Here is a 14171-nt window from a genome sequence, read left to right as displayed (position 1 = left end):
TGCAGCCATGAAATTAAAAGACGCTTACTCCTTGGAAGGAAAGTTATGACCAACCTAGATAGCATATTCAAAAGCAGAGACATTACTTTGCCAACAAAGGTCCGTCTAGTCAAGGCTATGGTTTTTCCTGTGGTCATGTATGGATGTGAGAGTTGGACTGTGAAGAAGGCTGAACACCGAAGAATTGATGACTTTGAACTGTGGTGTTGGAGAAGACTCTTGAGAGTCCCTTGGACTGCAAGGAGATCCAACCAGTCCATTCTGAAGGAGATCAGCCCTGGGATTTCTTTGGAAGGAATGATGCTGAAGCTGAAACTCCAGTACTTTGACCACCTCATGCGAAGATTTGACTCATTGGAAAAGACTCTGATGCTGGGAGGGATTGGGGGCAGGAGGAGAAGGGGACGGCAGAGGATGAGATGGCTGGATGGCATCACTGACTCGATGGACGTGAGTCTCAGTGAACTCCGGGAGTTGGTGATGGACAGGGAGGCCTGGCGTGCTGGGATTCATGGGGTCGCAGACAGTCGGACATGACTGAGCAACTGAACTGAACTGAACTGAGGTCTATGTTTCATCCAATGAGTACAATGAAGTAAGAGAGGGGTAAGTGAGTAAAGAGTACTTGCAAAAGTAAAATCATATTCCGTCACTATCGGAATTCATCTGATTAAGGAAGGAAGGACATGTAGAGTTTGATGAGGGTAAGTAAAAAGTAGTGGGATCAGCAATTTAGACATCTTAGAATCAGTAGTGTTGTCAGAGAATGAAAGGGAGCGCACTGAAAAGAAAGGAGGTTGTCATGAGCAAGAGTGGGCTGCATGCTAGTGGGATTATAGCGAAGGTGCAGATTCTGATGATGCCCAGATCTAGGGTATGAACAGGAGAGTAAGTAGCTCAAGGAGGGATAAGAAGACAAGATCATTAGAAGAAACGCCAGGGTTTGCCATCTCACTGGTCTACTTCCCTATGACTATCATCCTCTCATCACTGCTCTACCAGTATTCTCTCACCTGGATTTCTCCAATTATGGCACTCCAATGATAGCTTACTGAATACAAGGGAATATCTTTCCTTCATGAAATCTCCAGTTTGCATTGACAGAAATTTCCAATATTCCACCACAGACTCACTTTAAACACATGATCATAAGAATGACACAATCAAATCAGCCTCGTTTAGGCACTTATTTGCCATTTTCTTTCTTTTATTATATTCCTATCTAAATTATAGACTCAAATCTATGATTCTACAACAATAATTATTATAAAAACTAATATTATACCTTCTAATAAATCCATCAGGCTATTGTATAATGTTAAAGTCTAGTTTATATTTCACTTTCAAATATTTCATTAAAACCAGAACATTAAATGGAAAATTTTAAAAAAAATTCCAGTTTTACTGAGATACAATTGGCATATAGTACTGTATAAGTTTAAGGTGTAAAACATAATGATTTGACTTACGTAAGTAGAAATATTAGCTGGAAGTATGAAAAAATGATCAAATGGTCAAAAGAATAAAGAAACTGAAGAAAGAATCAAACATGCTATTGCTTCAGAGATACTAAGTGATATACTAATTTCAGAAAAACAAGTTTCTTTGTAAAATTCACATAAAAATCTGAAGTCAAAGTGTAATAAATTCATTTTCTGCTACAGATTTGAGTTCTTGTAATTTGTAGGCATACTGATACTATTTGGAGGCATTCATGAATAAAGAAACATGTAAAACATATACATCTCCATACCACACTGTTTAAATAATATATAGTCACAATACAGATACATATCATCAATCACCATGGGGTTATCTGAAACTATGGGAAACCAACACCTTCTCCTAGTGATTGAAAAAAATCTACAAATTTTTCAAGCAATTCCCCCCATAACATCCCCATAGCTATGCCTTGGCATTACCATTTCAGCCTTTACCCTGCACTGACCCATTTTAATTCCCACTTGAAAATTCTAAAGCCGAATACCATGGATGTTATTTCCAAAAGGAACCCTTGGGATGCTGTGCTGTCATTGTTGTCAATATCCATGGGTGGATACTGCAGTAACGGCTAATGCTTGCTGAAGTGTTTAAAGTCTGATGAAGTGAGGAAGTTTCTTAACTTCCAAATTTGTGATATGGTTAGGCTCATGAGCTTCAGAGCAGTATTTTGAGTCCTTGGAGTACTGTGGTAATTAAAAAAATAAAATAAATAGCCCTTTTAGGTTTTTACTTAGACAAGGGCTGAGCCAGAGATTTATTGAACTAACAAATATACCTCTATGTCTATGCATTCTTATACTTGGAAACAGATAAAATGTTCTTCAAGCCTGTCCCCCTTGTTGTTGTTCAGTCGCCCAGTCATGTCCGACTCTTTGTGACCCCATGGACTGCAGCATGCCAAGCTTCCCTGTCCCTCACCATCTCCTGGAGTTTGCCCAAGTTCATGTTCATCACATCAGTGATGCCATCATCAGTGATGCCATTCAGTGATCTCATCCTCTGATTTCTGCCTTCTCCTTCTGCCCTCAATCTTTCCCAGAATCAGGGACATTTTCTCCTTAGGAGCATTGTATTGTGTTAAGAGCCTACTTAGCTCCTTGTGAATATTGAGCTGTATATAATACAATTATACCAAAAGGCTTCGCTATGTGCCTAGGCTTATCCAGATCCTAGGAAAAACAATGCACTAATGCTGAGAATCTGACAAATTGGGTCTGGAATTTGTATATGGCTTTTTTTTTTTTTTACATTATTTATATAAAATGAAAAAAATTTCCATAATTAGATTTTTCACAGAACACACATTTAGAGCCACTCTGCAGAAATATACAAAATAATACAGAATTGAAGATAAAGTAGGGTTGGATTGACCATGAAAATTTAACATTCCCACCTTGCGGGGAGCCAGTGGGAGGACCTCCACCCGTGGCAAAGGTCATGAGGAAGGAGGCTCGACATACACAAAGGCGGGATCGAGCCTCAGGAGTCCCCCTGGAAATTCTCGAGCATCTACCCCCATAACCAGAGCCTGCCTACTTTACTACTTTGTGCTCTCACCTACACCTCTGCCTTTATGGGGGGCTGTCCCCCACCACCTCTTTCGGAGAAGGAGTTAACTTAGAGCTCCAGTTAATAAAAATTCCTGGGGGTGACAAGAGTGTTTTAACCTACAAACTCCTCTGAAGGTTCTCTAGCCTGCCTGACAGGCTTGTCCGGCCACATGTGATTGCTCACAGCCTCCCAACCGTGAGAGGCACAAGATGCTTTAAACCTTCTAAAAACAGGTTCCTTAGAAAAGTTAGAAAACCATTAGTATAAGTATAGTGGGCTGATTAGAAATTGTTTTGGTGACGGGTTTTTCATTTGTTGAGCCAATGTTTGTTGTTAAGTCTCCGCATCCCCTGCCCTTACACACATTAATGAATATATGGAAGAAATAAGTATTAACCTTTGATATTAATCACGTTAGACCTTAGGCTAAGTAAATTCTTTCCTTAACTAAAACCTACCACATCCTCACCCTATAGGAATGTAACTTTATCTGGTACCTTTGGAAGGTGGAGTCTTTTTTAAGAATAATCAACCCTGGAGAAATAAGTGTCCTGGTTGACTGACTGCTGTCACAAGGAAAGGGCCATAAATTGTCAGCAGACCCCCTGGCCAGAAGATGATGTAACACCCCTAAGACCTCTGTATACTGTATATTTGTATGAAGCACCTGACTTTGATAAAAAGTCAGGACTGCTGACCCCACGTGACTTTTGCATAACATCTCAGTGTATAAAAGTAGACCATGGAAAATAAAGAATGGGGATCAGTTTCTCAAAATACTGGTCTCCCCATGTCGCTCTCTCTCAAACTCTGGCTGAGTCTCCATCTGGAGCACAGAACCCACCAAGCTTACTAATTTTGCCTGGGCTTCTAAGATCTGACCGGGGAGGCCTCAGTGTCTCCTCTCCTTTGGGAGAATGGAAGGATGCCTGCGGCCTACATAAGTGGTGCAAACTTCTTGTCTTGAAGTTTTATTAGTCTCCCGCGTAAACCAAGCTACTCAGCCTCTTTTCTCCACTGAATTTTCCTACTGAGCTATCCTCATTCTATTACTCTTTACATCTCTAATTAATATCTAATTGAAGCTATTGTATCCTGATCCTCGCCAACGCTGTCCCCGCTTTGAGCTCCCTGGATCAGCTGGGGCTGGACCTCGGCACCACCTGATCATTAATATTTTTTAAATCTGCAAATACATCCAAGGACTGCCTTATTAACAACAGAAGTTTCTCCAGATTGTCTCTGAGAGTATTCAACTTGACTGAGGGCAACAATTACTTAAAATCTCAGCCTCTGAGAGCACTACCCTTCTTTATAGAATTCTTTACAGAACAACAAAGAGATCATTCTAAGCAGAACAGTCAAATACCTAAACATCTCTGAAGCATGAAATGTACACAGTCCATATATGCCTAAGGGAAAACAGTATAGCACAAACATGACTTAATAAAAAAGACTTATGTAGAGAGATTACAAGAATTCTGAGTTTGACCTATGCATCAATCAGGTCACTTACCAGATATCTCCTCTAGGCACTGCTTAGCTGTCTTACTGTATGATAAATCCATCTTGGTAGGGCTGGTGCAGGAGTCGGCAGATGGTAAAGAAGTCCCTTCATTTTCTGGATGAGCTCTGAAATTAACCAAGAAGACAGAAATGCAGATTGCTGTCATCAGTGACTCATCAAAGTTCTCTAACACAGGAAGAAATCAATGTATTAAAAGTTTTCTATTAAGGTGAATGAGCATTTCTTTATGTCTGAGAAATTTCTTTATTTTTCACATAAAACTGAGACACACTGGTTGTAGTGAGATATTAAATCGGATTTCCTTATTTTTCACATACAACCCAAGTTGTAATGAGATGTTAAATCAGATTTCTTAGGCTTTTCTAAGTTTGAAAGCTTGTAATTACCAATGTATTCTTTTTTGACAAAAGGTTTGAAAAGATTCTTTTTTTTCTTTTTGCTGTTTTAGATAAAGTCTGGCTAAATTGTGTTCTTCTGAGAATAATAAAAGCATTGAAAATAACTCAAATATTCTTTCCCTGCAAATTCTATAAAATATATCCTAAAATACAAAGTATATATAAAATAAATACTGACTTTGCTATGGGCTATAAATGCCACTATGATGTTTTCATTTCAGAAAAAAAGTCAATCAAAAAGAAATTCTCATTCTGAAAATACCCTTTTTATATTGTTTTATATTTGTCTATATATATACATGGATATGTATTTGTGTGTGATTAATATGTAAAGATTGGGTCTAATTAAATAAAAAGCTCTCCACAGAGGGACCTCACATGTTTTGATAGTCCAGTCTTCATGCAGTGTTTTAAGAGGCTCTCTCCTAGTTGCTGCTGTTGCTAAGTTGCTTCAGTCGTGTCCGACTCTGTGAGACCCCATAGATGGCCTCCTACCAGGCCCCCCAGTCCCTGGGATTTTCCAGGCAAGAACACTGGAGTGGGTTGCCGTTTCCTTCTCCAATGCATGAAAGTGAAAAGTGAAAGTGAAGTCACTCAGTCGTGTCCGACTCTTAGCAACCCATGGACTGCAGCCCACCAGGCTCCTCTGTCCATGGATTTTCCAGGCAAGAGTACTGGAGTGGGGTGCCATTGCCTTCTCCATCTCTCTCCTTATGCAGTTTCAAAATCTACAAATATTTGGTCAAGAATACCACATATTTAGAAAGTCCTCACCATGAAGTACAAGAGAAAGAAGGAGACAAGACAATACAGCACTGCACCCTGGACTTTGTTCTTCATAGTTACCTCATTGGTTTGGGGTCCCATTCCTACACGGTTTGGACCATGGAAAGTAATCACTAAATATTTCTTACTTTTAAAAAAATCTAAAAAGAATATTTATATGTGAAAGAAAAATCAGTATATCTTTAATAAATTTTCACTTAATATCTCACTTTTATGTTAAATCCTGATTTTGTTTAAGAGAAAATAAAGTGTAGTCACCGATGTTAGAAATATTTTTTTTTTAATTTATAAGACATGGTCTAGAAAGTCTGAAAAATTCATTAGGATCTTAATAAATCATGGAAAATTAAATGCTGTGTGTATGTATACAGGAATTGATACAATAAAAGAAAGATAGAGGCATGTAAGAGTTCATAGAAAGCTGCGCCTTGACCTCCAATGATTTCTAGCAGACATTCCTAATTTTCAGATGAAGTCCCAAATTACAAATACTTATTTCTCTCCTATTTTGACAGCACTTCATACTCTCACAATGTGACATTTGTGCAGTTATTTGATAAATGTTCATCTCCAAAGTAGAGTCCATTCTCCGTATTTGAGCTACCGTTATACCCCAATGCCTAGCCCCACGTCTAGCATATATATGAATGAGTAAACCTTATCAGTAGTGATTATAAACATAGTGTTCTTGGTGGGTAAAATATATGGAAGGAAGCATGGGATAATGATGCATGCTTTGGGTCTGGTTGGACACTAGGCTCTCTGAGCAGTTATTAACTCATGCGACCTTGCTAAGTTACTTAGTTCCTCTGAACCTCAATTTGCTTCTGTGCAAAAGTAAAGACAAATATGTTCTTCACAAAATAACTGTGCGCTCAAGAGCTATAATTACTAAAGGTCTGGAAAAGCATTCTCTTGAGGCTTGTGGGACTCTGGCCAATGTTAAAATGTGGGGAGTGTATCTGGCTCTCTGTGCTACTTACTTTCTTCTGTGGCCCCCAAGGGTCTCCTAGTTCCCCTGTCTATTGCCCATGCCCATTTGCTTCCAAAGTTCATTTTCATCTATTCCTTCACTTGGGCTCTTTACTTGTGAGCCATTGCACCTCCTTGGCCTATTCTTTAGCCTGGTGTCTATGAATGTGGGGGGAAATATTCCTCTGACATTTTCTATGGATTGTTATTACTTGCAGAAGAATTTTAAATTGATAGTATATAGTGAAATAGGAGACCCCGGGAGAGCATACTGGCTGCCTGCCAAGGAGTCTCTGGGAGGAATGGGCAGTTAGGAGAACTGGCTGGGAGCCAGGGTAGTCTACAGTCACACAGGTCAGAGACGCTGAGTCACGGAGAGCAGTTCTCTAAGATGGCTGTCTAATGCCCAATGCCAACTGGGTCTTCCTAGGACAAAACCTGAGCTATCTCAGGAATCAGAATACTTGTAGCCATGTTAGTTATAAAGATGCAGAGCATCTCCCGCTAGGAAACTCTCTACAGAGCAAAAGAATATACAAAATATACAAAATAGAATGTATTTTGGGAGTAGAGTTTTTCCTTGCTGCAAATAAACACAACTTAAAAAGTACTTCTCAGTGTATGGCTATCTTCCTCAGTATATGAAACCTGGTATTAATTCCATTGGCTAAGTCCCCACCCTTAGATAAAAATATTCAAACTTCAGTCTTAGAAACCTTTGTTTTATTTTATTTTTTAATGTGACAGTGAATATTTCTGGCTGATTTGCTCTTCAACTTTTTTTTTTCCCCATTTGTTGTTTTTAATTTAGGTCACAAGAGATACTTTTATTTATACCATATTTTCACATTCTTTGGTATATGTGTCACTATATTCCCCATCTGAGCTACCTACAATAACAATGGTAGAGTAACAGATTGTTTAAGGGAAGGAACATAGATAAGTTAAACTTCAAATAATTATAAAAAGACCCCAAGAAATCATTTTTGGTTTGTATTTACATGTATATGGTCCCAGACCTCCTGCTCTACACATGTTACAAGCCATCCATTTCTCCACGATTTGCACCTCATTATTTGTTAAAGCGGGGTCAGATTTTTACTCTAGTCTCTAGAGGGACAATCAATGTTAACTGGTAAATATTTAACTTTTATACAAATGATCAAAGAAGTTTAGTTTAAACTCTGAATTCTCTCAGGATGTCCTCTATTTTTGTGCATGCTTCATTCCAGTAAAATAAAAGGCTCCAGGGATGATTCATAAAATAACTCACGAAGACTTAAGAATCAATAGCGTTCTCTAATCAAAAGGTACAGTCACAGTGGCATCATTCACTGCTTCTATGTAAATTGATATTGAACTCTCCTCATATTGACTGGGAAAAGGGAAAAAAATGAGTATCATGAGGTTCCTTCAAACTATTCAGAAGACATTATCTTGTGCAGACCATCTGACTGTGCATTTACAACATGGTCAACATTGAAACTGTAAGATAGGGCATGACGAAGACACCATTTAATTTATTTAGAGTTCTAATATTAATATGTTAGTGCTAGCATCTGTTACTAAGTCTTAGTAGGTAAAAGTAGATTTCAGCAATGATTAACATAAAATTCACTTCCCGTTTAAGTGCACTCACTGTGTGCCAAGTGCTATGCCTAGTGTTTTATCCAGGGCATATCAAACTCCACAACAATACTGTCACTCTTTTCTCAGTGTCTGGTTGCTTCCAAAATTCATGTGTTGAAACCAATGTGATGATACTAGGAAGTAGAGCCTTTGGGAGGTGATAGGATCATGAGGATGGAGCCCTTCTGTATGGGATCAGTGTCATTATAAAAGAGATCTTGGAGAGGTCCCTCACCCCTTCTACCACATGAGGACAGAATGAGAAGATGGTCATCAAAAACCAGGAACCAGGCTCTCACCAGATTCCGAATCTGCTGGCACTCTGACCTTAGTCTTCCCAGCTTCCAGAACTATGAGAAATAAATGTTAGTTGTTTCAGCCACCCAGACTACAGTATTCTTGTTAGAGTAGCCAGAACACTGGTAATGTAGGTGCTGCAGATAAATTAAGGGTTTTAGAGGTGTAACAGTTTGCCCTGTATAACACGCTGGTAGATACTTAAACTGTATTTAAACCTGGCATCTTATAAATATTGTTCTATGAACCACTACCCTACAATTTAACTCCATCCAAGTGTCTCTAGACACTGAGCATGTTAATGTATGTGATGTCTCCCCAGATAACAGCTTAGCCACTAAGTTATTAACTAAGAGTTAATAATGTAACAGTACTTAATGGTCTAACCTTAATTTTACTCTTTACTACTTAAAATTTTTACTTTGAAGAAAAGGAAGCTATTATGCATGCCATCTAAAGGAATTCAGCAATACATCTAGATACTATCAGTGTTCAGATGTTCAATTTCACAAATAGAGGTGTTGCACATTGGTTTATATATAAAAAAAATCTATCCATATGAACTCATCTTTATATGGATATACCAGTTACAAATGTGGACACAAGCAAAATTGGTTTGAATCAGCAACATTAATAAATGGTCCTATAGTTCCTGCTTTATAAATTCAATATAAAAGAAAGAAAAATCAAGGATCTTTCTAAAAGCAGTTATTTCCTTATTGGTGGGCGGCAGTCGGGTGACAGCCGGGCGAAGACCAGCAATCTGTCAGGATGAAGAGCAGGCCAGGGTGGATGGGACATTTGTTAGAACTGTATGTTGCGGGAGGGTGCTGAGCAAATAAGAAGTATACTGAGGACAGCGGGAGCCAGGTTTCTCAGGTAACAAAAGAAGGTGCAAGCATGGGAAGGAGAAAGCAAGACAAAACTGTGCATGCTGATCTGGAGTTGGAGGCATTGTGAATCCTCTAACAGATTCCTCACTGATATTGAGATAAATGCATATGTGTGTTAAGTATACACCTATTTATTTCACCATTTAGGAAACCTAGGAGCAGTGAGATCAGGCTCCTAAATATTATCCTTCACAAAAGAACTCAAGCCACCATAGGTAAAAGCTCAAGTTAAGGCAGTGAGAGTACATGATGAGTCTGGATCAGCTTGAGCCAAAATGAAGCAAAGTTATGAAAGAAAAATGGAGTGAGCGGAAGTCAGTGTGAAGTGCATCCCAGTAACCTGATTTGAGAAAATTTAAACATCACAATAAAGAGTCATTATCGACAGATTATAATCCATTGAAGACAAGAGGAGTCCATCAGTCCATAAAATTTAAAGCGAGGGAGAGGGATAGAGTATAGGAGAAGGAAAAAGAAGAGGGGAAAGAGGAGAAAAATAAGAAGGGATATCATTTTCTAAAAGTTGAATGGCAAGACATACATACAGATGGAATTAGAAGTCACATGACATCAATTGGAGTAAATGATTAATTTAGGCAAGAAATCTCAATGCATGCTAAAATCCTATGGGTGAAAGTGGATCAAGGAATAGAATTTTTATAGAGTCTCCAGATATCTTCCCATAAAAATATCTGTGAAATAGAAATGGGGCAAACTAACTATAGAGTAGAAAACTAGCAAACAATATCTCAAACAAGTGATCAAATTCAACATCACTAAAAAGAGTCAGACACGACTGAGCAACTGAACTGAACTGAACTGCAAATGAGAAATATTAGTATTATTGATACCTGAAAGGAAGGAAACAGAAAAAAAAAAATCCAGCATCATTTCTGTGACATTCTAGACAAAAAGTATATTTGTGGGTCTAATCATGAGAAACTATCAAACAACCCCACACTACGAAATAGTCTATAAAATGCTTGCCTTCAAGGACTTCCCTGGTAGTCCAGGGGTTGAGACTTTGTGCTCCAAATGAAAGTGGCTCCAGTTCAATCCCTGGTGGGGGAAATAAGACCTTACATGCTGTGAAGTAAAAAAAAACAAAAAAAACAAAAAAACTTTTCCAAGAAAAGATGAAATATAGGAAAAAGAAACAGTAGTGGTTTGGTTGGGCAATCTGGCACTGAAGCTTGTAAGCTAAATATAGAAAGGGCAGCTTACCAAGCTTCTCTCTGAAGAAATGCCAACTCATAGCCATCTTCCACACAACAGACCCTCTTCTAGCATCGGCTCTGTCTTCCTGCTTAAAATACTGCTGTGTGAGGGAGGTTAAACTGCTACCCTCTACCCTATGCAGATATATATATATCAAATTTAGCAGAGCCAAGTTTGCATGGCAAGCTTTCAATAAGCTTTAGTTTGTGCTGATGACCAAGTATGCCCAGTTCCCATAAAACCACAAGTGCAGCGTAATCTGTAATAATAGCTGCAGGGCTTACAAAAGTTTTATCTGCAAGATGGTTAAATGCTTCACATTTCAATTTTTGTAAACTCACAACCTCCTACTCAATATGCTGGTTCAACAAACAAGTTAAACTTAAAACCATATGAGTAAGCATTTTCAAAACGAAGGTTTTGCATTCTTTGCCTTTCAGAACATCGTATATTCAGGTGCCAATTTTCTGTGTCACTTTCTAGGCAAATCTGAGATCTCCAAAAGCTTGTTACAACCTAAATCTTTCCTCAAAACCCCTAATGTTGTTGTTCAAGACACATTATATCAAACAAAAGGAAACCTCTAAATTCAGACCTTCTTAACCTGATTTTATAAACCAAGTATGTATAGAAGGTTTCTGCTTATATTTAATAGTTAATCAATGGGTTTAAGAAGCACATTGATTTTTCTCTCAGTTTAACAATGTTTTGCCTTATCTAAAGGTTGAGTTCATTTTTTTTTTCCTTTGTGAAATGTTCCCCCCAGATTCTCTCTCTTTGCCTTCAGATGTTTGCTCTATGTCCAAAACACTCTTTTCTTGACATTTACCACAAATGGTCAGAAAATAACAAAGAGCACATAGACCTCCTCAAACTCATAAGTTATGAATCCGGTTAATAGCTATTTTGAAATTTATTGGGTGCTGTTAAAAATACTGAGGTTTAGAGAAAATGTATAGGTCTTTCATGCCTCCTTGACTAACTTCACTATTCATGTATCTTTACAAGCACAAAACGTATAGCTGTGAAGTTAATGAAAGTAAAAGAAATAGAAGAAAAAATGGCACATGGAGAGAGGGGAGACAATTCTGAAGATCCCAAGGAGCTACGGTAACAAGTTTTGAACTCCAGGCAAGGGAAACAAGTTTGAAGACTGTAACATAGAGGGTAGACACCAAGAAAGAAGAGGAACATGGAGAAGTGAGCTTTTCTTAAGTATGTTCTTACTCTTTATCTTTCTTTTCCTCTTATAATCAGTACCTCTAATTCAAGTTTAACAAAGCTGACTCTGAAAGTCAGTAAATGTCTCCTTCATCCAGCCACTGAGCCTGGTATATCCTCCCTGACCTCTCCCACTAACAATTTACTTATACAAGAAGACAAAGTACATTTTAAGATTGTGCCGCCCACCCATGCACTCAAGTGCTAGACTACACACTCACACAAAGTCTACAGTTTTTGACATTCAAGAGTTTCTACTACAATCAGGCTACAATCAATCTTTGTTTTCTAGGAAAACTGATCTTGCCAACAACCTACATATCTTGTGTTGATGCTGTATATTTGGCTCCTTTAGTCTTACATTTCCTTTTCTGTCCCTCTCATCTCTAAATGTCCAACTCTCACTTCTCTTTCAGAATCCAGCTTAAGTGCTACTTTCTGATTCCAACAACAAGTGGTAATTTTCCATTTTTCAAAATCTCAGTTGCCAAATCTGGTTCACTACTGTTTTTTGTGTTTTTTTTTTTTTTTTATAACATTTCCTGCTTCATTTTGTGGTTATGTTTGAGTCAGTCTCTCTTCTACTACACTGTGGACCACAGAAAGAAAATAACATATGGGATGTGTGATGTTTCACTCTGACCCTGATGCCTTATAAAGTAAAGCTATTTAGCAGGGAGTCAGAAGTGGGGGAGATACATGAACGAATGTCCTGAAGAGTAGATACGGTTTCATTTTGTAAACATTTTAAAGTTGTTTATATTTCAACTAAACTTTACCATTTATAGGAATAAAAGACTTCTGACTTTTTCTTATTCCATTGTACATTTTTGGCAGTGTTTCTATTCTTCTATAGTGGGTGAGTCTAAGCCATGATGATGGTGTTTCACTCAATTTTTATTTGGTTCCTATTGTGGGAGGCTTGTCCTGGGCAATTATGCTATCAAATAAAAATAGACAAGACTTATTTTTCAATGAGTGTATGTTATAGTTGGAGGTGGCTGAATTCACACTTGTTAATAAGTAAACAAACAAACAAAAAAAACAGTGGATGGTGATAAACTATGAACAAAACACAAGAGGACAATATAGCATACAATTCTGGCAAGAGGCATTGTGAGTATTCCTTCGGATTAGATAGCTGAAGATAGACTGTGTTAATAAGCATCATGTAAGTAGAGCTCTGATGAAAAGGAACCTGATCTGATCCAGGAGAAAGTCCTTACATACAGAGAGAATGTCTGACAAAGTCCCCAAAGTAGGACAAGTGAGTTTGCTGAGAACAGAAGGAATGCAGGGATGCAGGGACTGTGGTTTAAGGGCTAGATAGAGGCGAGATAGAGGCCAGATTGTGCAGGAACTTGTAGGGCTTGGTAAGAAGCTTGGGTTTTACTACATGTAATGGAAAGCCAACAGACGGTTTTATGAGTTTAAATGACATAAAATGTATTCTTTTAGAAGGTTAGAGTCCCTGTTGTGCGAACGATGTTACTGTAAAGAGCCAACAGGAGATGCTAGAAGACTCACTGGAAACTAGGTGAAAATTGGTGGTACCATGTCTTGGACCAAGGGAAGGAGGGTGGAAATAGAAAGAAATGTACAACTAAGGGATGTTTTAGAGAATGAGACAATAGGACTAGCTGAAAATAAGACGTGTTGGGAGGGAATGATTGAAAGAGAAAAATGAAGTATGGATTCATTCTAAATTTTCTTCCTAGTTTCCCAATGAAGTAATCATGAATTCTAACCTCTAGTTTCTAGCAGTTTTGGTTACTAGCATTTGCATATTACTTAGCAATTTGCCCGTTATTTTTTCCATCATGCTTTGATGTAAAAATGTCAAGTTTGGATGATGCCATAACATTCTTCCTTCCACCTGACAAATTCTAACTCATCTTTTAAGTCTTATCTGTTTTTTCACCTTTTCTTTAATGCATACATTGACTCCACCCTCACACAAGAGTCAGGAAAACTCTTCTACATTATTTGTTGCATACATTTCCATGGGAACAATTATTTTTTTTAAGTTCTTGATTAAATTCTTATCATTATCACCAATATACTGAACCCCCCACAGAGCAGAGACGTTTTTGCTCTTTGTAACTGTTATAACACAGTATTTTCAGAATGAGTAATGAGTACATAAAAGAAGAAGAAAAAAAAAAAACCTTTGGT

At 38.0% G+C, this 14171-nt stretch overlaps 1 protein-coding gene across 4 annotated transcripts in view; it reads right to left on the bottom strand.

The window, feature by feature from the left end:
• The window catches only part of NAV3 (neuron navigator 3), an 898556-nt gene that overhangs the window by 185156 nt on the left and 699229 nt on the right, over positions 1 to 14171 (bottom strand). For all 4 annotated transcript variants that reach the window (XM_010833878.1, XM_010833876.1, XM_010833879.1 and 1 more), the window contains one exon: positions 4571 to 4686. In XM_010833878.1, the coding sequence (XP_010832180.1) occupies positions 4571 to 4686 (116 nt within the window). The remainder of the gene's footprint in view (positions 1 to 4570; positions 4687 to 14171) is intronic.

The sequence above is a fragment of the Bison bison genome, unplaced genomic scaffold (assembly GCF_000754665.1).
Source record: "Bison bison bison isolate TAMUID 2011002044 unplaced genomic scaffold, Bison_UMD1.0 scf7180017863950, whole genome shotgun sequence".
In the NCBI taxonomy this organism is placed as follows: domain Eukaryota; kingdom Metazoa; phylum Chordata; class Mammalia; order Artiodactyla; family Bovidae; genus Bison; species Bison bison.
Note: the sequence above shows the minus strand (reverse complement) of the source record. Positions and strands in the feature narration are given on the sequence as shown.